This window comes from Miscanthus floridulus, chromosome 9 (assembly GCF_019320115.1).
Source record: "Miscanthus floridulus cultivar M001 chromosome 9, ASM1932011v1, whole genome shotgun sequence".
Classification (NCBI taxonomy): domain Eukaryota; kingdom Viridiplantae; phylum Streptophyta; class Magnoliopsida; order Poales; family Poaceae; genus Miscanthus; species Miscanthus floridulus.
The window spans coordinates 112,208,809-112,231,567 of NC_089588.1; the positions used below are offsets into that span (position 1 = coordinate 112,208,809).

The following is a 22,759-nucleotide window of genomic DNA, read 5'->3' on the forward strand; positions in this document are numbered from 1 at the left end:
GCGCAGCTGCGGATGGGGTTCAGGCTGATGACCATCGACCCCTTCTGATCATGCTATTCCCCTCATTCCAGGGGCATCGCCTGTGAAAGTTCGCCCTTATCACTACCCAACCGCTGTCAAGGACGAAATTGAGAGGCAAGTAACGGATATGCTCAAGTCTGACATCATTCAACCAAGTAACAGTCCATTCTCTTCTTCTATCTTACTTGTCAAGAAGAAGGACGGATCCTTCCAGTTCTATGTGGATTTCCGTCACTTGAACGCAATTACTGCTAAGGGCAAGTACCTGGTTCCGGTGATCGAGGAGTTGCTAGATGAGCTAACTCATGCCTCGTGGTTTACTTATCTGGATCTAACAGCCGACTATCCTCAAATCCGTTGCAGCTGGGAGAAGAACCAAAAACAGCTTTCCAAACCCACTCGGGTCGGTATGAGTTCCAGGTCATGGCCTTTGGACTCACTGGGGCACCGGCCACATTTCAGAAAGCGATGAACACTACTTTGGCGCCATTGCTTCGCAAGGGGGTCTTGATTTTCTTTGATGATATCCTCATTTACTGCCGGTCGCTCGAAGAACATTTGGTCCACCTTCGGCAGGTGTTGGAACTCTTACGCCGTGATCAGTGGCAAGTCCAACGTTCCAAATGTGTCTTCGCCCAACGGCAGTTGAAATATTTAGGCCATGTCATTTGAGAGCAGGGTGTGGCAACTGATCCGGACAAGGTTCATGTGGTTCTTAATTGGCCAGTACCATCATCAGCTAAGTAGCTTGGCAGCTTCTTAGGATTAGCGGGCTATTACAGGCGCTTTGTGAAGCATTTTGGGGTGATCACTCGGCCTCTGACAGAATTGCTGAAGAAAGGAGCATTGTTTATATGGTCGACTGTTCATGATGCTGCTTTTCACTCTCTAAAACAAGGCCTGGTGTCTGCTCCAGTTGTGGCCTTACCGAACTTTTCCAAGCCATTTTGTGTCGAGACGGATGCAAGCGGGACTGGCATTGGTGCAGTGCTCACTCATGAGGGTCATCCGCTAGCTTTTCTCAGTAAATCTCTGTGCCCGCGATCCCAAGGGTTGTCTACATACGAGAAAGAATATCTAGCTATCCTTCTGGCACTGGATCAGTGGCACAGTTACTTACAGCATGCTGAGTTCCGCATTCTGATCGATCAGAAGAGTTTGGTTCAGTTGTCGGAGCAGCGGCTGCATACACCTTGGCAACAAAAAGTCTTCACTAAGCTCATCGGATTGCAATACCAGATTGTGTACCACAAAGGAGTAGACAACTGCGCAGCTGATGCTATGTCTCGTGTGCCAGCACTGCAGTGTTCCGCGGTATCTGTTGCTCAACCACAGTGGTTACAAGAGGTGGCTGCTTCTTATGCATCAGATGCCCATGCGCAACAGCTGATTGCTAAGCTAGTGATTGATCCTTCTACTGTACCCCGTTTCACTTATCGGGATGGACTGCTGCGCTACAATCAGCATGTATGGATCGGTCATAATGTTGATCTCCAGATTCGTATCATTGCAGCTCTCCACGACAGCGCCGTGGGCGGCCACTCGGGTATTTCGGTGACTTATCGTCATATCAAGCAGCTCTTTGCCTGGACAGGTCTGAAATCAGCAGTACAAGAGTTTGTGCGTTCCTGCTTAACTTGTCAACAAGCCAAGCTGGACCGCTCTTGCTTACCTGGCCTTCTGCAACCCTTACAGGTAATCTCCATGGACTTCGTTGAAGGTCTTCCGTTCTCAGAAGTATTTAGCTGTATTCTCGTTGTCGTGGATACTTTTTCGAAGTATGCACATTTTCTGGGTCTCAAACATCCTTTCACTGCTGGTGGGGTGGCTAAGCTGTTTTTATCCCAAGTTTATAAGTTGCATGGGTTGCCCAATGGTATCATATCAGATTGGGATCGTATCTTTACCAGTTACTTATGGCGGGAGCTGTTCAAATTTGCTGGGGTGGATCTATGTATGAGCTCAGCATATCATCCGCAATCGTATGGACAAACAGAGAGGGTCAATCAGTGCTTGGAGGCTTTCCTCAGGTGTTATGTCCATGCCTACCCTCACCATTGGAGCTCTTGGCTTGATCTGGCGGAATTCTGGTATAACACATCGCTCAATTCTGTTCTCGGTCGTTCGCCATTCAAAGTAATGTATGCGTTTGCCCCTCAACAGTTTGGGTCGCATGCCGCTGATGATCCTCCAATTTCTGATTTGACTGAGTGGCTCCACGACCGTGAACTGATGACTGAACTTATCAAACAGCATCTCTATCGTGCTAAGCAGCGAATGAAGAAGCAGGCTGATGAACACTGCTCAGAGAGTGAGTTTCAGGTTGATGAATGGGTTTTCCTAAAGCTACAGCCTTATGTGCAGTCGTCCTTGGCAGATCGTGCTAACCAGAAGCTGGCATTCATGTTTTTCGGGCCATTTAGCGCATTGGGTCCGTAGCATACAGGTTGGAGCTTCCGGCTTCTTCTTCTATTCTCCCATTTTTCATGTTTCACAGCTCAAGAAAGCAGTGGGTGGTCATCACATTGTGGAGAAAACTCTGCCTCCTGCTTCCATCCGTTGGAGTATTCCTGAGAAAATTCTTCAACGCCGCTCCATTCTCAAGGGCTCAGTTCCTATGCCTCAAGGGTTGATCAAGTGGTCCTAGTTACCTTCATCTCTATCAACACGGGAGGATCTGGGTTACCTTCGTCAACAGTTTTCGCACGCTGCTGTCTTGGGACATCCAGACGCACAAGGGAGAGGGGATGTCAGGACCGAAGCCCGGTCCTCTGTGCCGGATGAGCAACAGGAGGCATCTGTGCCGGACTCGGCGGAAGGAAGACCTGAACGGGCTAAGACTAAGAGCGCTCGAGTGTTTGGGCCGCAATGGGTGAACGAGTGAGCCCAGCAAGGCGTAGTGCGTGCGTGCGTGAGTTGCCTTCCTCGTATATGTGCTGGTCTCTGCCTCTGAGAAGGCATAATTATTATAATCAGATATTTTCCAAACTGAATACTAAGATTCTTCTTCCTCTTATCCTCTGCTCTGCTGCCTCGCCCCTGATCCAATTCCTCCTTTCCCTTCCCCAATAGCTAACACGCCGCCGGTGCCCAGGGCAAAACCCTGCACGAGCTGCTCGACCTGCTAGGCACAAAGTCCCGTGACGGCCTCGACGTGAACGTCAGGGCCATGGTGGAGCAGGCCATCCCGACGAGCCCGCAGGCGGGCGGCTCGCGCGTGTCCTACGCGTCCGCCCTGTGGCACGACTCCACGCGGACGCTGAAGCCGGCGTACCGCGACGTCGCCGCCATGTCCTTCAGGTCCGTCGTGCGCGCCGTCGACTTCCTCACCAAGGTCGTTTCTTGTTAACTGGATTGACCTATCTATATACTAATGTAGCGAAATTTTTTATCTGTGGTCGATTGGTTTGGCAGCCAGAGGAAACAGTGACCCAGATCAACAGTTGGGTGGCGGAGTCGACGAACAACCTGATCTCCATCGTTGAGCTACATTGATGCAGCCTCCGCTGTGGATACACTGCAGCTGGCTCACAAGCATGGCTGTCTCAAACTCAACCAGGCATGCGTCAAGTTCATTAGCGGGATGTTAGATGCCTTCAACCTGGAAGAGACAAAATAATATCCCTACTTACATTCCGGCCTAGTTACATTTGACAGTTCATTGTCAACGCTTTATGTAGTACTATATAGCATGCACCTGCTTGCATCAGTTATTAAATTTGGAAGCTACAAATTTGGAGATGGACTCGAGCTCGAGGCATTCCTTAGTGAACTGCATTCCTGCAATTGATCAATGATATGTTCCAATGTTCGATTTTGTATTTTTGTCCTAGAATGTAGGAATTGATTCTGATGTTCCCATGGTCGTAAGTGCAAGCTACAAATATCATTCTGATTTTCTGGCATCTCAGATGAGCATTTTCTAAGACTGGTAAAGCACTTCATCGAGGCATGCCAGAGTCCTCTAGTTTAAATGATTTGAATAAGCAAGGTTCAGAGTGCACAGATCAAGCGATTTCTCTGCACCCAGAAGTATGTAATTCAGTTTGATATGCTCGAAACTAATACACCTCAATTTACATGAATCAATCAGGTATTCAGGCACCACCCTCTACAAAATCCACTGGCAGTCAAGTTACAACCCAGGCATTAGCACAAGAAATTGTATCAGAAGTTCAGAACATGTGCTGATTGGGATTTCAGGTGTGACAACCAAAACTGTTACACACTAAAAACTCAAAACATGGGACATCAAGGTACATTCTGCTTCGCTGTAGCAATGTGCTATAGAAGATCAAAAGCTTTCAAGCTCAAGGGCCCTGCAGTTGGTTATTAAATCTCTGGGCACGAGCAATAATATGGGTCCAGAAAAACAGAAAACACAGAAGTTAGCACAAATGATGATTAGAGAGAGCCAGGTATCTTTTAGAAAACAAGATGCAACAAAAAAGCTAAATTACCTCTGTTAAGACTGGTTTGAATCAATTGGACCAAAGCCCTCCAGCGGCCAAACCTAAGATCGAACAGTCACTGTCAATACTCCCATTTGCGGCAACAATGTTCTAAGGTGCGCTAAGGACTATGGAAACATGCTAACAGAATCTTAAGCCTTAGATTTCACTCCACAAACATCAACAGGTAGCAAGTTGAAATAGGTAAATCTCCATTCCAACATCAATATCAAGCACATTAAATTTTAAAATCTATATGTTGATATCCAGAGTGCAAACATTATTAACCCTAAGACAGCAGCAGCTAGGCATATCAATATCAGCCAAATGAATAATTCTTCCAGTTCAAATGATACCACGTTTTCACTGGCATTTGGGACCCATGATGCCCGGTTTTGTCTTGTTTTCTAGAGACCAAGCTGAACCTAGCAGGACAATATTTACCCTCTAGTATATGCCAGCAAAATGTATTGCCCCAAATTATGATTATTGTTATAAGACAAAATTGATAGTTATCCAGGATTTTGAAATGGAAACATGTGCTCATAAGATACTGAAGCACTTCAACTATACTTTACAAAACTTAACATCAATATAACCATGCACACAGCAGCAGAGTAAAGGTGCGACTTTGTCCTTTTCTGCAAATTTAACAATTGCTAGTTGCTTGTGTCCCAACTTATGGAGCCATGCATAAAGCAAAATATTGGCTCCAGAGATTGCACCAGCCTCCTAAATTAAATTAACAAATATGCAAAACAAATAGCTGAGCTTACCCGGCAAAAGATCTTCCCTGTAATGAGACCATAAGGCACGGCTCCAAATTGCCTTGAATCCCTAGAAGCATAAACATTATCGCCCTGCACCCAAACATGACCTTGTGGTACCTATAATTATACAATCGCCCAAGTTAAGGGCATGAGTGACCGTACAATTTTGAAACTAAATAATGACAAGGGATATAAATAAAAAAAATACAAAACTCAAGAAAGCATAGAACTCATCAGGCCCCAACATTACACGTGGAACCCACTAAATCAGTAATGAATGTGAACATAACCAATTTCCTGAATTTAAAGACATGAACATCATGTTGCCAGTCTATGGAAAGCAAACCTAAATAAGCCAATTTTTTGTGCTATTGATATCTCTAAGTTCAAACACAACTGTAGAAGTTGCACCTTCTAGTGGGGTAAATATACTGATGGTAGCACAGTGCAAGGTTTTACCAGCACTTAGTTCTAATTCATCGAGAATCTAATTATATCAGTAGTAATTAATTTTAGGTTGGTAACACCATATCTCATACTGAACCAACACCACCAGTGGTTCAAAAATCATATAATCAAAGATCAAGCACAATTTTGAAGCGGAGCTCATAGAAACGCTTCCCTAACTTTGGTGCCTAGAGTCTAAAATAGGTAGCAATTACCAAAAACACAGGTCTTCTACGCATCTTAATTCGAAGCAAGTAAAATGTACTAGCAAGTACTAAACCTGTCTTCAAAAAATAACGATGCGGAGAAGCACAACAAATAATAAATAATCACTAATCAAAAGCTACTGTCGACAATAGTATGCCAAGCACTTGAATTTAAAGCCCCCTGACAGAACTCCGATTAGAGAGAGGAGGAACACACGCGACACAGTGGACACAATGCTTGTGCTGCAAAGCGGCAGCTTTTCTGTCGATCTTTCATTTCTATATAAGCAAAATTACAAGTCAAATAAGGATACAAATGCCTGAGGCAATCACGGCATGTTCGTGCACAATTGCTGCCATCCCAACAATCTGGGACATGCCATTCTTAGCTCAGCCCGCTAATCTACCTTCTACTTGCTAAATCAGGAAGCTCAGGACTTATTCAAACATTCTCCTCCTAAGTCCTAGAGCAACTAGACTAAGTCTTTCATGCCGATCTTGCCACGAAGTTCCTGAAACCGAACGCGCCCGAGAGCTTTTGTCAGAATGTCACCCAGCTGCAGTTCAGTACCAACGAACTCGACGTCGATCAGCTTCCTGTCGCAGCACTCCCAGATGAAGTGGAATTTCACATCAATATGCTTACTCCGGTCATGATGCACAGGGTTCTTCATCAGAGAGATGGCGGACTTATTGTCCACCTTGAGCTTTGGCGCGTGGACTGCTCCTCCGACGAGTTCAGCCAGCAAGCGTGCCAGCCAAACAGCCTCGCACGCAGCTCCAGCAGCCGCGATATACTCTGCTTCACATGAAGATAGCGCGACCACCTTTTGCTTGGCTGATTGCCAAGCAACCGGACCACCTGCAAGGAAGAAGATGAGGCCGCTGGTGCTCTTCCGATCATTGATATCTCCGGCAAGATCACTATCAGAATAGCCCACCAGCTTGGGGACTCCTTCAGTTCTTCTTCCTGGACAGTAATGCAGTCCCCAATGCACTGTCCCTGCTATATAGCGAAGCACCCTCTTGACAGCAGCAAGATGTTCTTCACGCGGTGCTTCCATGAATCGACTCAGGTACCCAACTGCATAGGCCAAGTCGGGTCTGGAGTTGCAGAGATACCTGAGACTGCCAATGAGACTGTGGTACTCAGTGGTACCAACACTTGAAGTCGTCCCCTCCTTCAGCAGCTTTAGCTTCATCTCCATGGGAGTGGCGCTTGGCTTGCAAGCACCCAGCCCCGCCTTCTCAAGAATTTTGGTGGCGTAGGCTCCTTGCCGAAGGGTGATGCCGCTCACTCCCTGCGTGACTTCCAGACCGAGGTAGTATGAGAGGAGCCCGAGATCGCTCATGCGGAAGGTGCTCATCATCTCGGCTTTGAACTTGCTCACCACGCCTGCCTTGCCTCCTGTGATGATTAGATCATCGACATACACGCCCACGATCAGGCGTGCTGCTCCTTCTCCACGGGTGTACATCCCATGCTCGTTGGTGCAGCGTGTGAAGCCATGTGCCAGCAGCGAGGCGTCGAGCTTCTGATTCCAAGCCCGTGGAGCCTGCCGGAGTCCGTACAGCGCCTTGTGTAGACGCAACACCTTGTGCTGGTATTTGCCGTCGACGAATCCCGGCGGCTGTTGGACATATACCTCCTCCTGGAGGTCCCCGTTCAAGAACGCCGACTTGACGTCCATGTGGTGAACGCTCCAGCTGTAGTGCGCTGCAATGGCGAGAAGCAGCCGCACTGATTCCAGCCGAGCAACCGGAGCGAACACCTCTTCAAAGTCGATGCCGGGGCGCTGCACATATCCCTTGGCGACGAGGCGGGCCTTGTACTTGGCGACGTTCCCGTTCTCGTCGCGCTTCACCTTATACACCCATTTGAGGCCGATGGCGCGGTGACCACGCGGGAGATCCACCAGGGACCAGGTTCTGTTCTCCCGGATGGAAGTCATCTCCTCCTCCATCGCTGCAATCCAATTTGGATCGCCTTCGGCCTCCTTCAGCGACCGCGGCTCCTCCACGCTGACTGAATGCAGTTCAGCCTCCACGGTGTCCCGGTCCGCCAGGCCTGGAACGGCTCCAGAGCCGAGGATGTTGTCTAGCCTACGGTACCGGTGCGCCATGTCCTCGTCATCATCCGCGTCGAGGTTGGGGTCATCGCTGAGCGGCGTGGCGAACTCGACCTGCGTCCCCATGGGAGCGATCCGAGTTCGTGGCGGCGACGTAGCAGGTGTGGCTGTCACGGCAGCCGCAGGTGACTCCGGAGCGGTGGGCGGTGTCACGGGCTCCCCTGACGTCGTGACCGTCGACGGTGCGCCAGAGACGCGACGTGGGAGCTCGTACTCCTGCTCGACGGTGAAGGGCTCCTGCTCGAGGTCGGTGGAGGTGCTCCCCCACTCCCAGCGCGCGCTCTCGTCGAAGATCACGTCGCGCGAGACGTGGACGCGCTCCGTAGCGGGGTCATAGAAGCGATATGCTTTTGACCCGCTCTGGTAGCCAATGAAGACGACCTTCTGGCCGCGGTCGTCGAGCTTGGCAGTGTGCGGGCGCAGTCGTTTGATGTAGGCGACGCAGCCGAACACCCTCAGAAAGTGCACGGGCAGTTTCTTCCCGTACCATGCCTGGTAAGGGGTCTTGCCTTCGAGCGCGGCCGTCGGTGCCCGATTGAGGAGATACACGGCAGTGTGAACCGCCTCTCCCCAAAAGTGTCCGGGCACGCCGCGTGCACGCAGGATGCTCCTCACCGTGCCCACGATCATCTGATTGCGGCGTTCTACAACGCCGTTCTGCTGCGGCGAGTAGGGAGCCGAGAAATGGCGCTGCACTCCTTCACCTGCACAATACTCAGTGAATTCGACCGAGGTAAATTCACCTCCATTGTCAGTTCGCAGGACCTTGAGCTTCTTGCCCGTCTCTCGCTCGACACGGGCCTGGAACTCCATGATGGCCGTCGGTGCGTCCGCCTTGGTGCGCAGAAGAGTGAGCCACATATAGCGGCTCATGTCATCCACCAGCAGCAGGAAGTAGGCGTTCCCAGCTGGTGTTTGCGGTGTGATCGGCCCACATAGATCACCGTGGACGAGTTCGAGCTGGTCCTCCGCTCTGAACTTCGCAGCCTACAGGAATGAGGTGCGCTTCTGCTTCGCCAAGACACAATCTTCGCAGACTTGATTGACGTGATCAATCACCGGCAGTCCGCGCACAAGGTCGTCGCGACCCAGCTTCCTCAGCGCCTGGAAATTGAGATGCCCATACCTCTCATGCCAGCGCCAAGCAACGTCACCGGCTCGGGCAGTGAGGCAGACCGGCGCCACGACGTTCATGTCGAGGTAGTACAGTCGACTCGCCGAGCGTTGTACCTTGGCGAGGAGGTGTCGCTGCAGGTCGTAGAGGCGCAGAACCCCGGACTCAATGTCCACCTTGAAGCCATCCTCATCCATCTGCCCGAGGCTGACAATATTGGTGGTGAGGCGCGGGATGTAGTACACCCCGTCGAGACGACGGTGTTCCCCGTTCTTCAGGGCGAACAGAACGGTGCCTTTTCCTTCGATGGCTACCACCGATCCGTCACCGAACTTTACAGTTCCGGCAACACCAGTGTTCAGCTCGGCGAAGACGGACCGCGAACCCGTCATGTGGTTCGTCGCGCCGGTGTCGAGCACCCAGCGTCGAGGCCCCACGGCCTCTTTCTCCTCCTCACTGAGATGAAGGAGAACCTTCCGTTCGACGAGGTGAACGCGAGCCTGCGGAACATCATGTGGTGGCGACTCGGGATGAGAGCACGAGTCCTGCGACGCGCATACCTCAGTGTCCGCGGCGACGTACATGAGAGCCCCTTCTTCCTCTTCGGCTTGCGCAACATGTGCCGCGCCCTTCTTCTTCCCGCGGCAGTCCTTGGCCCAATGGCCACCCTTGCCGCAGTTGAGGCAAAGAGTATTGGGCGGTGGCTTCCAGCCACCGGCGTTCCCGGCGCCGGCGTTCTGGCCATCACGGCCATCACACGACGAAGATCCTGCGCCGCCACGACCGCGTCCGCGCCCTCGGCGCTTCCCGCGGTTGCTGGTGCCGAAGCTGCCGCCGGAGCTCTCCTACTCGCGGCGCGCCTTGCATCGGGCCTCCCAGTCTTCTTCACAGAGCATCAGGCGCCCCATGGCGTCCGTGACCTCCTTGGGCTTTCTGCGATCCTCGAACACGCGCAGCCGACCGATGACCTCCTCGATTGATACCTGATTCAGATTGAGGAACATCTCGAGGGAGACGGCGGCTTGATTCAGCCTGTCTGGGACCACCTGCAGCAGCTTCTTAACCACCTCGGCGTCGGTGATGTTGTCGCCGAGGGAGCGGAGGTTGGTGGCGAGCGCAGTGATCCGGAGGCCGAACTCGGTGACGGTCTCCCCTTCCTTGAAGGAGATGTTGCCGAGCTCGCGTCGAAGCTGCTGCGCGCTGGCGTCGCGCGCACGTTCATCGCCGATCCGTAGGATCTTGACCGCGTCCCACGCCTCCTTGGCGGTCTTCTTCGTGGCCAGGGTGCTCCACAACTCGGAGGGTACCGAGCGCAAGAGGCCCGCCATCGCCTGACGGTCGTCGTGGTACTCTTCTTCATCGGGGTCTACGGAGATGCCGTCGTGGACGAGGTCCCAGACGCGGAGGGTCTGGAAATTCACCTCCATGACCAAGGCCCATTCTGGATAATTTGTCCGGGTCAGCATTGGCCATGCGACGTTCGCCGACGGCCGCTCGATGACGCGCTCTACAACGCGCGATCCGGCGTCCCGGTTGCGCGAGGAGCGGTTGTGGGAGCGGCCACGACGACATTGCGGCGAACGCGACGGCGGGACCTTCTTCTCGCCGGTGCCATCACTAGTCTCAGCCTTGATTGGCGACTTTGATGACATGGCAACGGCGAGACTTGGCTCTGATGCCAATTGACAGAACTCCGATTAGAGAGAGGAGGAACACACGCGACACAGTGGACACAATGCTTGTGCTGCAAAGCGGCAGCTTTTCTGTCGATCTTTCATTTCTAAAAAAAAAGGGCGTACCCAGTGCAGAGAGCTCCCGCTCTGTGCGGGGTCTGGGGAAGGGTGTCAGTGGCAAGCCTTACCCTCGCCTGTGCAATGCGAGGAGACCGCGACTCGAACCCGGGACCTTCCGGTCACAGGCGGTAAGACTCTACCGCTTGCACCAGGCCCGCCCTTCATTTCTATATAAGCAAAATTACAAGTCAAATAAGGATACAAATGCCTGAGGCAATCACGGCATGTTCGTGCACAATTGCTGCCATCCCAACAATCTGGGACATGCCATTCTTAGCTCAGCCCGCTAATCTACCTTCTACTTGCTAAATCAGGAAGCTCAGGACTTATTCAAACACCCCCGTCCTCTAGCGTCAGTGCATTACGCCCCAACGACCAAATTGGGATCTTTACAGCGCCAAGAGCATCAATCAATTGAGCACAAATCCAATCACGAAGGCAGCACTTAACAAGCAGTACGGACCGAAAATCCCAGCCCAGTCACCAACTCACCACTCACCACGACGGTTTTGGAGGCATCGCTGTTGCCGGGATCGACGAGGTAGGTGACGGAGTCCCCTCCCATCCCGACGACGCGCTTGGCGACCGACTTGAGCGGGTCCTCGGGGGAGATCATCAGCACGACGTCCCCGGGCGCGACCCGGCCGAGCCTCGCGCTGACCCTGTCCACCGCCACCACGTCGCCCGCCAGATTCATGGCCGGCAGCATGCTCGGGCCCCGCACAATGGCGAGCGAGCAGAGGTGCTGGTCGACGACGTGGACGGCGCAGTAGGCCTGCGCCACCAGGAACACGCGGGAGAGGGCGTCCCCCGCGATGCTCCGCCACGGGACGCCCCCGAGACGGCGAACGAAGCCCGACATGGCGGCGGCGGCGGCGAGGCGGAGGAGAGCTTGGAAAGAAGCGAGTTTGTGTTCAGGGAGCAGAGCAGCACCCCGGATGCTTCGCGCACCTCTGTTGGTCGGTTGGGCTTGGGCCTCTTCTTTCTTTCGGCCTACAAATCAATATACTCGAACGGACGAACAATTATCTCGTTAACTCCACTCAAAAAAAAATATCTCTTCAACTTTCAAAACCATTTAAATTATCTCATTGCCCCAGTTACAATTTCAAAACCGTTTCAATTATCTCACTGCCCCAGTTAGAAGTGGTTTTTTAGGAGGCTCCATTATTTTTTAAATTAAAATAATATACATGACAAGGTTTTAGACCGTGGAAAATATTTCTAGGTTTCTAAAATTCCTATAGAACAATCGTAAAGAAGTTAGGATATAAGAAACCCAAATAAAATATGTAAATCTTGTTAATATATATAATAGAAGCTTCTATAAATTAGATTTAGCTCTAAAAATGTGAAAAATTTTATTAATATATATTCATGCTGGTTGCATCTCAAATATTCATTGTTGAAAGTTTTGAAACACATTTAGACATTTATTAGAACGTTTGGGAATTTTCTAGAGTTTTGTATGCTTTTTCCAGTTTCATATAAGCTAAACCTAATTTATGAAAGCTTTTAGATACTTCCTTCCATGACCTCAAAATGTTTATTTGGTTTTCTCGTGCCACGTTTTTCTTCAAAGTTCTCACAAGCGCCGCTTTCTGTGGTCTAAAAACTTTATTATGTGCTTTGTAGTTTCTTTATTTCCAAAAATAAAAACCATGAAACCGTCTTGAAATCATTCTAAAAATTATGAGAGTTGAACGAGACATTTTATTCTATTTTGGAGTTAAGGGACACCTAAACAACTTGAGATACTTCTTGTGATTTAAAAACCATTACTTGTTTTCTAGATTTTTAATCGTAAAATTAAAATTAATGAAACTATCTAGAAAATCACTCCTAAGTGGAACAGAAAGGTAATTCAAACAATTTTAGGATGGTAATTTAAACAGCTCAAGAGTTGAAGGGCTAGAGAGGTCATTTAATAAAGAGTTTTAAAAAGTTGAAGGAGACAGTCGTCCGGCTTTGGATTGACAGACTCTGACGACAGTTAGTGCAGTCCCAATGCATAGTGTAGTCTTCTAGAGTAGTGTGTGCGCCTAATTTAGTCTCAATCATCCTAATACATACATAGGCTTTTTTATTGCAGTTTCTATAGAGAATAAAGTTTAATGAGCATTTGTATACACCACAAACATACAGCCTGTTCGTTTGGCTGTGGCTTGTCGTAAATGATCGTAAATTTTCAGTCGGAACAGTATTTTTCTCTCACACAAACCAGCCAGCAGTACTTTTTCACGAACCAGCAACGATATGAAACAGGTTGATAGGAGATCAACTGTGGCATGATATGCTGCCGCATCTCACTATCAGTAGATAAAGCAGAGCCTCGGAATGTTTTGGCAGCCACGATAATACAAACTATAAACGGCAAATGCACCTTCGGTAATGGCTAATGCGGTATCTATCTTTGCATGATTCTACACCCAAATTGGACTGCCAGCATGTTGCAGTTTCAGACATGATGAAGTAGAAATACTACTAACTGTAGTCGTATATATGTACATATTGGCATAGATAGGACATGGGCACATGACCGCATCTTCAGTTCGGACAGGACGCATGACGACCTAGAAGACACCCCGAGCGTTGTCGAGCACGAAGTCCCTCCACGCCGCACAATCGCTTCTTCTCCTTGTGGTCGCGCAGTCGATCTTTTCGCTAGATCCACCAAAGGAATTGTGTGCGTGAGGAGCACGTACATGACACGGCGGCGCGTGAGGAGTTGTGTGCAAGTTCCAATAACAATGTGAGGAACACGTACATGCATATATATACCACTTTTCTTTTCTTTTCTTTTTCTTTCTTTGAAACGCATATATATCCCACTTTGCCCAAAGGAAACACCTATACAGCTTATTAAGATCCTTTTTTAACGTAAACTAATAACTTGTCCATGATTGGCGTCGGCCTGTTTGGATCCTTAAGAAATATAAAATTTAATCAACTACTCCCTCCAGCTTTTCTATAGATACGTATCTTTTATTATGTTTCTAGACATAATAATATATATCTAATGCATCCCAAAAGCTAGAAAACCAGAACGAACTATAATTTCAAACAGAGGGACATGTAGTTAAGCCCTATAGATCCAACCAGGGCCTAACAGTTAGTACGACTCGACGAGAACATGACGCTTGCCATCCAGTAATATATATACAGTAATTGGCAATGAAAATCCATACAGCACAAAAAAAGATGGTGAAACACAGAAAATTATACTAAGAACCTTGGGTCTTCATGTATCCAGAAATACATACGTTCTACGGTGTATATATATAGCTAGCATAGAGAGGACATGTTACTTAGTTGGGCCTTAAAAGATTAGGAAGAAAAAAAAAAGGTCCTGGTAAATACTTCATCATCTACTATATGTATAGGGGTGTAGTAAGGGGCATCATCCATTATCCTCGCCTTCCACTTGAAGGGATAGATAGCTGGTGCCTCATGGAGTAGTACTCTAGTAGTACATGAGCTGCTGCTGCTGCTGCTGCTGCTGCTGCTGGGCGGAGGTTGTGGCGGTGGCAGTATTGGTGCCCTGGAAGTCGCTGTCATAGATGGACCGGCTGGCTCCGCCGCCCATCCCCAGTGCAGCGACCTGCTTCAAGGCGTGCTGACCCATTAGGGCTGGGTTCGTGGCCATCTTGCTCAGGGCCAGGCGCTGGTAGGCCAGGAAGTCTGTCGCCGACACTCCAGTGGAGAATGGTGCCGGTGCTGGAGGAGGCAGAGGCAAGGATGCTGTCCCTGGTGGAGTCGGCTTGCTTCCCCAGGAACACTGCAACAAATTAAGGCAAAGACTATTCAGTAAACAACTAGATAATATCGTGAATACCATACCAAGATGTTCTGTACATACCTTTATAAATCCCAAGCAAACAAAAGTTTTACTATCTGGATATATTTTCAGGGGATAATGTAGAAAAACCAATTTATATTACCTACAAACCATTCACATAATACTTAGGCCTGCTAATGGGTTGGGTTTGTTTGGGTTAAATGGTGTGGGTTCCCATTTAATTTCGTTTAGAAGGGTTCAAATGGGTTAATCAGCAGGCTGGGTTGGGGCAGGGTGTATAAGAGATGTCGGGCAGGGTGGGGCAGGTTAGGGTCGAAGATGATACTCAGAATGGATGGAACCAGTGGGTTCAATCGGTGGACATGGCGAGACTCAGTCCCACAGTCGACGGCTAAACGCACCCGAGCCACCTCGCCCTCGCCCTTCTCAGGGCTCTCTGCTACGCTGCCGCCACAAGGTTTGCTCCGGCGGACGATCACCTCGCATGCGGTGCAGCATCGCCCTTCATCCTCGCCAATAAGCCCTCGTCCAGCAGCTGGGCAGCGACGAGGTAGGTCACAAGAAAGCCAAGCAGCCCAACAGCCACAGCGAAGCCTAGAGGAAGCGCTTGATTGGGGTTGGCGTGACGTAGATGTGGATGAGGAGCAGTGACATGTTGACAGCACCATACTCACAGTGCTGGCAGCGTACAGGAGATCGATGCCCTGCCTGATGGCATCGTTGCCCTCCAGCAGGAATACCGCGGAGGCCATGGCCACTGAGGACGCTGCCGCAGTAACCAGCCTCGACCAGTACAGCGGGACCTTGCAGACGTTGGACTCCTCGACTGTCCTGAGCTTGTAGACGCCCATTGTAGACAGTGGTCTGGTTGGCTTGATGTCCAGGTGCAAGATCTGAAGGTGGCACTCATGGTGGGCAGGATCTACAGCTCCGTTCTTGCTGGACCGGTGGAAGCAGAAGCACCGGAGTTAGCGCTCGCAGCGGCGCCAGGTCCTCCCCGACCGCCGCTGCTTCGTGCAGAACTACAACTGCGCATCGACCCGCCCAGATCCTCCTCTGTCCCTCTCCTCCATGGCGCCACACGGCTCCCCGTTGCCGCTTTCTCGCTAGCGAATTTCTGTCAATGTAGGGCTTGTTTGGCTGCCCGTGTATCGACCTCAATCCATGTGGGTTGGGAGTGGTTTCCATCACACACGGATTGAGGTAGATACATGGGCATCCAAACAAGGCCGTAGGTGGGTTTGGGTTGGATCTACTCGGGTTGGGTGAATCCTTTCAGTGGGTTGGGTTGGGTGCTAGGGGGTTTGGAGCGGCTTGGAATGGGTTGGGAAGGTTGAGTCTGTTGCTGTGGGGTGGGGGTGGGTTGGAAAAGGGTGGGTGTTGACCCATAAGCAGGCCTAGTAATACTACTGTTATCCACCAACAATATTATTCTATTGTAAAAATTGACCTAGGAACATTCAGGATTTTACTAAATCCCGTTATCAAGGAAATGTGAAAACAAGAACCAAAGATACCTTTATCTGCCTCCCACCAATAAGTTGGCCATTACCCATCTGAATTGCCAGTGCAGCCTCCTCATGGGTGCTGTACCTCACAAAGCCAAAGCCTTTATCACGAGTTACACGGACCTCCTCAATTGAGCCAGCCCCGAGTGAATGGAAAAACAGGTGCACATCATTGTTGGTAGCCTGGAAATCAAGAAAACATGGAAGAACGTTGATAAGACAATAAAAAAAGTTAAACAAAAAAATGGTAACAGCAAATAGAAAGCCAAACACAAGATGCACAGTAAACATAGACAACAGCTGTTCTATTGGAAGAGTATTACCTCGTGAGGAAGATTGCCAACATAAACAGTAGTAAACTGAGGGTTATTTTCAGGACCATCTTCGTTTGCATTCTTTTTTCCAGATTCTGCAGAACATTATAAAAGATTAAAAGGTGTTGCAGGTCAATTTCAAGCCATAACTGTGACGCGTATAGCTTCTACCAAATACCCATCTTACCTATGAATTAAAATTGTACTCCCTCCGTCACAAAAAACTTGACATCCTAGGATTTTTCAGACATATTAGTATCGAGGGAAAATGACCATGGTACCCTATTTATTAGGAAGTGTTTTCCCTTGAAACAGGGCTGTCACATGGGTAACCTTCCACAGCGCACACAAAATTAAGGAACCGATTGCAGGCATGCAGATTAGTTAGCATGCTTGGGTCTAATTAGCACCCTCAATTACAGTGGATAGACTCATTATGTCTAGTGGGCTAGAATGACTAAGTTTTTTGGGATAAATTTTGAATACTAGGATGTCAATTTTTTTGGGACAGAAGGAGTAAAAACTAAGGTTAGAATGTACTCTATCCGTTCCAAATTGTAGTTCACTTTATCTCTGTCCTAAGTCAGACTTCTCTAACTGTGACCACTTCTGTTGAAAAATGCACAAACATCTACAACATCAAATTAGTCTCATTAAATTCTCCATGCAACTTCTTGATAGTACATTTATTTGAACTTGCAGTCTTGATATAACATCAAGTTAGAGAACTTTGACTTAGGACAAAACTAAATTGAACTATAATTTGGAATGGAGGGAGTATGCCAAAAAAATGCTTTATTTAGCATGGCATACCATCCATAGAAAGTACAAATGTCAAGCAACACCTAAGCAACACCTAGGCTGCTAGGCACATCTAGCGGCTAGCACTTTTTGAAACACTCAGAAAAAGAGAAGCTCAAGAAGTCAAAGCACATGTATTTACCTGATGTGCCATTTGTCAGGTCAACCTTGGAGTCCACAATCTGTTTCTCTTCACCAACATTAGCACCTTTCGTTGCCCAATTGCAACGAATTTGACGGTTGCCAAGCCACTTCCCTGCCAATAGAAAAGTAAACAGGTGTAATCACTTTGTGAAAGCTTAGGACTCCAAAATGAAACATAAGTTAGAAACATGGAACTAGAGAACATACCATTCAAGTCATTTATCGCACTTTGAGCATCCTATTAAGGAAATAATGACAGTGAGATGAAACAGCAGCTCCAAAAGTCCATGGCAACGATGCACAAAGGGTTTAAAAATGGTGACACTACCTGCTGGTTCCTGAAAGAAACAAAACCAAACCCTCTGGATCGTCCTGTTTTCTGGTCCCACATAACCCTAGCATCTCTGCAAAAGTTACCAACCTAAACTGGTAAATAGACATACCATGTACTGGACAATTAGCAAACTACTCTGCTAAGATGTCACAATGACAAGTAAATGGTGGAGGGGAGATGAGAGTCAGGCAATGCTTACGAGCAGGAGTATCCAGAGAAAAATGCAAACAAAGTAGCATCAGTGACTTCTGGGCAAAGATCCCCAACAAAAATATTAAAATGACCTGCATAGATGAAGATTCACCACCAAAGCTTAGAATTCAGAAACCATACATTCACATACCTGCATGATTTGAAACAAGTAAAATACAAATATAGAATATATGATTAATTCATCTTCAGTTCCAAACCTGATGTATCTTCCCTCTGAGTACTTGTATATGCCCAATTAACTTTTATCGACTGACCATACCTGGATTTCTGGTGGTAATTAGAAAAGTTGAGCCAAAAACAGGGCAGTGTTCATAGAAATTAGCACATACTCCTTCCGTTCCAGATTGTAAGTTATTTTGGCTGTTCTAGGTACATAGTTTTTGCTATGCACCTAGACATACACTATGTCTAGATACACAGTAAAACTATGAATCTAGAAAAGCCAAAACGACTTACAATTAGAAATGGAGAGAGTACAAAACCAAAAAACTTACAGTTGTCTGCCATTGAGAGATAAAATTGCTAGTGCAGCATATCTGCGGTCATAGTAGTCAATGAAACCAAAGGATGACTGCAACATCAGAATGGAAAGTGTGAAGGCCACATTGCCATAAACAATGTAGTTTATAGAGGATAAGCAAACCTATAGTAAATCATTAACAATTAACACATTAAACATACGAAATGCAGTATCCCAAATTAAGGTATCCTAATCCTGAGATAAAAAGGGGTAATGATTGGCAGCACTAGAACAACCACGCTTAAAATCATAATTATTTTCATCCATTCAAAGTTTAGCCAATAAAATAAATATGTCTCACATTCAAAATGTTCGTTGCATCTAATAGCTTCTAAGTTCTAACTATGACATTCTTCCAACTCCCTGATATAATATGCTAGTCGAAAGGTGTCACTCTAAAAGGCAGTAAACAACAACTACAGAATGGATGGATCAGGGCTAACCACAAACATTTAATTCTCGTACGTGTTTGAACTGATAGTACAGTATAATAATTTAGAGATGGGTATGAAAGCACATGTCAATAAGTTAGTCTACAGTCCACCACAAGTCAAACCACAGTAACATAGATGGCTCAGCTCCCCGATGCTATCTCAGTTCACCATATTGCACTCATCAAACTTTTAAAAACTAACATGAATAGCAATGAAACACTTATGCCCACCTAGATAAATAGGTTAGGCTGAACTGCAGAGTGCATGTGTGCTTTCATTCCAGCAAAAGAAGATTAGCACACCGCTGATTGTAGTCAGCCAGCTGAAAATAAACTGTTGTTCCTAAAAAAGTCTTAGCATAATATCTACAATTAAAAAAGGAGGAGGATCAATAACCAACCCAATCCCCTCCCCTTCTCCCCGATAAGTAAAATTTCTTTTATACTCTACTCAGCCAAAATAAGTTGAGTACCCAAAAGTATACCACAAGGAAGCATTCTAGCACTACTTCTCGTAATATTTTCAAGTGACTAAAATATATATTTTATGTATCTCAGTGATTTTAATAGAGCTAATATACAATTAAGCATCATATAACTAAAACTTATCAGAAAGTATTGAAAGAATTAATGCAGGCATTTAATTCATCAAAACAAGAGCCTAAGACAATGAAAATGAAAATAGCAAAACATGTTACACGTGTGTGTTTCCATGGTAACTAGACTTCAGACATACGGGTAAAGCAAAGCCAAAAATCAGATGAAGAGAGCAGTCTGAAAAGGCAGCCACAATTTTTCAGGCGAGTGGGTGTTGGGGGTAGGTGGGGGGATATGGATTTATCTGTTACAATATACAAACTATCTTTAGCCATTTTTTATTTTTAATTAAAAGAAAGAAAGATCCACCTTTTCTTTTCTGATGAGCTTGCACCCTTCTACTGGACCAATACTTTGGAAGACTTCCTGCAGTACTGCATCCGTCACTTGAAGATTGATATTGCCAACATACCTATTGAGAATGTGATCGATGAGCACAAAAAGGATAAATGTAGAAAAGGTAGTCAACATTATTTTGCAGATTTACAGCATGCAGAGGGCAGTTTGATCTATAACATTAAACACAGAACATTCTGCACAAAGGCCTTGTTTCATTTAGACCATTCAGAAACTAAGGGGGAAGAAAAGTCATATTTTTATGGAGATGTGCTTAAAAAACGAATTTAGCACTATAGCAGTCACTAGGGCATAAGATAAGGGAAAGAACCACTTACACGCTGCGGCATGTACTTGAATCAAACCCAGGAGGCAAGTTTCCACTAACTATGGGCTCCATCTGCAAAGACATACAAGTGTAAGCAAAAGGTTCTATGAAGAACAGAGATAACATCTCTGATTTCATAACACAGTTCACATTTGTCTTAAATGAAGAAAAGTGGAGACAAGCAAACAGATAAGTGAAACAATACGCGCAAATAACACAGTGCAATCATACAGAGAACACAAATTCACAGTACAAGTACACTTCTCTATGATATGATCGGCGGATAAAAAGTATATAAAACATTGGGGGCAGATTTCTAATTGAACCTAACCAACCTGCCAGGAACTCACTTAAAGTTCACCTAAGGACAATTTGCATGAAAAGTATTAACATTGAAACGCCTTGCAATGGAATCGCTTTCTGGATCATATAAAGCTAGCCAGAGACGATATAAGATTCAAAGTGGCTCCTTTACTAAGAAAAAAGAAAACAAGCGTGACTCATCAAACAACACTACCACAGTCGAACAAATAAATATCCGCATCAAATCAAACAAAAGCAAAACCTCCAAAACTGGGAAAGTGTGCACCGCTGAACATACATAATGATATAAACTAAAAGTGAATCAGAAAATAAACTAAAAGTATTTTATTATTTTGGAAAAAACAATAAACTAAAAGTGAACCGAAAAAAGATTCGGACATGACTATAGTCGCCCAATGCACATGATATAATGATATAAGATAATCTCAAAATTACCAGTTACCAAAAACAAACTCAACCGGACCAAAACATTTAATCACGAAACCCTAGCAGAAATCTAAATTGTGTTGTGACACGGAACGACCCACGACGACGATCCCAGAATCGCGACAAATGTCCGCATCCACAACGAGGATCCCAGAATCGCGACAAATGGCGATACGATTGACATAACCGACCGCAGAACACTACTAAATTCCAGCGGAAAACCGCAAACTCGAAACCCCCAAATAGCCCTTGCGCCCGGAAATCCACAAATCCGATCCGAACCTCCCGAACCCCACCTGCTCCCTAAAGCGCGGAAATCCCCAAATCAGAACCCCGATTCCCACGCTAGACACACCCGTCACATCGATCGAACCGGAGAGACGAGAAAACAAAGAGAGCTGACCCCACCTGTGGCGCGGCGAGGAGGCCGGGGTGCGGGTGATGCCCGGGGAACAAGGGCGGCTGCGCCTGCTGCTGCTGCTGCTGCTGCAGGAGCAGGGCCTGCTGCATCAGCTGCTGCTGGTGGTGGTGCTGCGCCGCGGCCGCGGCCGCCGCGGCCTGCTTCATCCGCTGCTGCGGGTGCATGCCGGCGGGCGATCGGCCGCCGGGTCCCTGGCGATTATTAGGTTCGTCGGGGCTCAAAACCCCAACGGGAGGAACGAGAAAAAAAAACGAAAAAGAAAAAAAAAGAAAAGAAAAAAGAAAAAAAAAGGAGAGAAAGAAATGAAAATAACCCTCGAAGCCGAGGGGAAGAAGAGAAGGAGAGCGCAGGCGTTGCGGGGGTGAGCCCGCCCGGGCAGCTGGCGGGATATTTCCACGGGCTTGCTGGTTTTTCGTTTCAGACCTTCATATTGTCGCGATCTCCAACCGTGCCCGGAGTGTCAATGGGTGAATTGTTTCTTTCATTTCTATGGGGCGAATGCACGGTTGTGGAGGAACTCGAGGGGTGGAGTGCAAAGTGTGCGTTCCTGGGGGCGCACGCGCAGCACGGGAGGGTGAGGCGCGGTGTTTGGTGCGCCGGGAGTGAGGTGACACTGAACACTGATTAGTGGGTGGCCCCACCGTGCAGGGAGAGAGATCGCGGAGGGCGGGGAACGCGGCTGCGCGGCGTACGTGAACGGGGAGCACACACAGCGGGGGATGCGGAGTGGATAGGGATGGAAGGACGTCACATGTCAGGCTGTCTCCAACAGTAGCGGATCCCAAACCACACAAAATAGATCTTCAACACAATACCTACAGCCTTCAACAAAGTACTTATATAAAAGACTTATTTTAGATGTTAGGAGAGACATAACTCAAATATAAATATCATCTCTCCTAGAGACCCATTTGTGTCGGGTATCAATATCAGGGATATCTGAAAGAAGGAAACTAATGGCCGCAAACGCTAACTCCCTCGGATGGTCAAGAACGTATTTTGGTCTCGCCCGGCTCTGAGGGCACGGGCTCCGTCTCATCTGACTTCAAGGATACGGGATCCGGGACACCCAACCCCAAGAGCGCGGGCTCCGTCACGCCTGACCCCAAGGACGCGAACTCCGCCTCGCCTGACTCCGAGGGCGTGGACTCCGCCTCGCTCGACGGAGGTCCGTACCGCCCCCAACACTATGGGTCTAAAAGTACGAGTCTGGGTCAAACTTCTAACACCAAAAGGGGAGCAGGCGCGTCTTGACGTGACCTACGGCCATGACAGGCCACGTCTGAGGACGCACGTCGCCAATAACATCGGGCGTACTGGCGCTGTACTA

The 22,759-nt window shown here is 47.8% G+C and overlaps 2 protein-coding genes and 2 pseudogenes across 3 annotated transcripts; 2 read left to right on the forward strand and 2 right to left on the reverse strand.

The window, feature by feature from the left end:
* The first annotated feature begins 3,016 nt into the window (after positions 1-3,016).
* Positions 3,017-3,838, forward strand: LOC136482670 (serpin-Z6B-like). 2 transcript variants are annotated; one of them, XR_010765150.1, is made up of 2 exons: positions 3,017-3,321; positions 3,436-3,838. XR_010765150.1 is itself a non-coding variant. In XM_066479878.1 (2 exons), the coding sequence occupies exons 1-2, from the start codon at positions 3,191-3,193 to the stop codon at positions 3,514-3,516; spliced, it is 246 nt and encodes an 81-aa protein (XP_066335975.1). In that variant the 5' UTR covers positions 3,017-3,190; the 3' UTR covers positions 3,517-3,838. The 2 variants fall into 2 exon arrangements, 1 of the variants encoding a protein (XP_066335975.1); XM_066479878.1 differs by having other exon boundaries at positions 3,017-3,355.
* A 149-nt stretch (positions 3,839-3,987) lies between these two features.
* On the reverse strand, positions 3,988-11,884 carry LOC136482669 (mitochondrial ATP-independent inner membrane protease subunit 1a-like). Its single transcript, XM_066479876.1, has 4 exons — positions 11,431-11,884; positions 5,249-5,359; positions 4,482-4,534; positions 3,988-4,361 (listed from the first exon to the last, which is right to left on the reverse strand). Exons 1-3 carry the CDS (start codon positions 11,791-11,793, stop codon positions 4,487-4,489), a joined length of 522 nt encoding a protein of 173 aa, XP_066335973.1. The 5' UTR covers positions 11,794-11,884; the 3' UTR covers positions 3,988-4,361; positions 4,482-4,486.
* LOC136483911 (uncharacterized) lies at positions 9,798-10,784 on the forward strand (annotated as a pseudogene).
* A 2,249-nt stretch (positions 11,885-14,133) lies between the features above and the next one.
* Positions 14,134-21,774, reverse strand: LOC136484119 (oligouridylate-binding protein 1-like; annotated as a pseudogene).
* Positions 21,775-22,759: the final 985 nt, after the last annotated feature.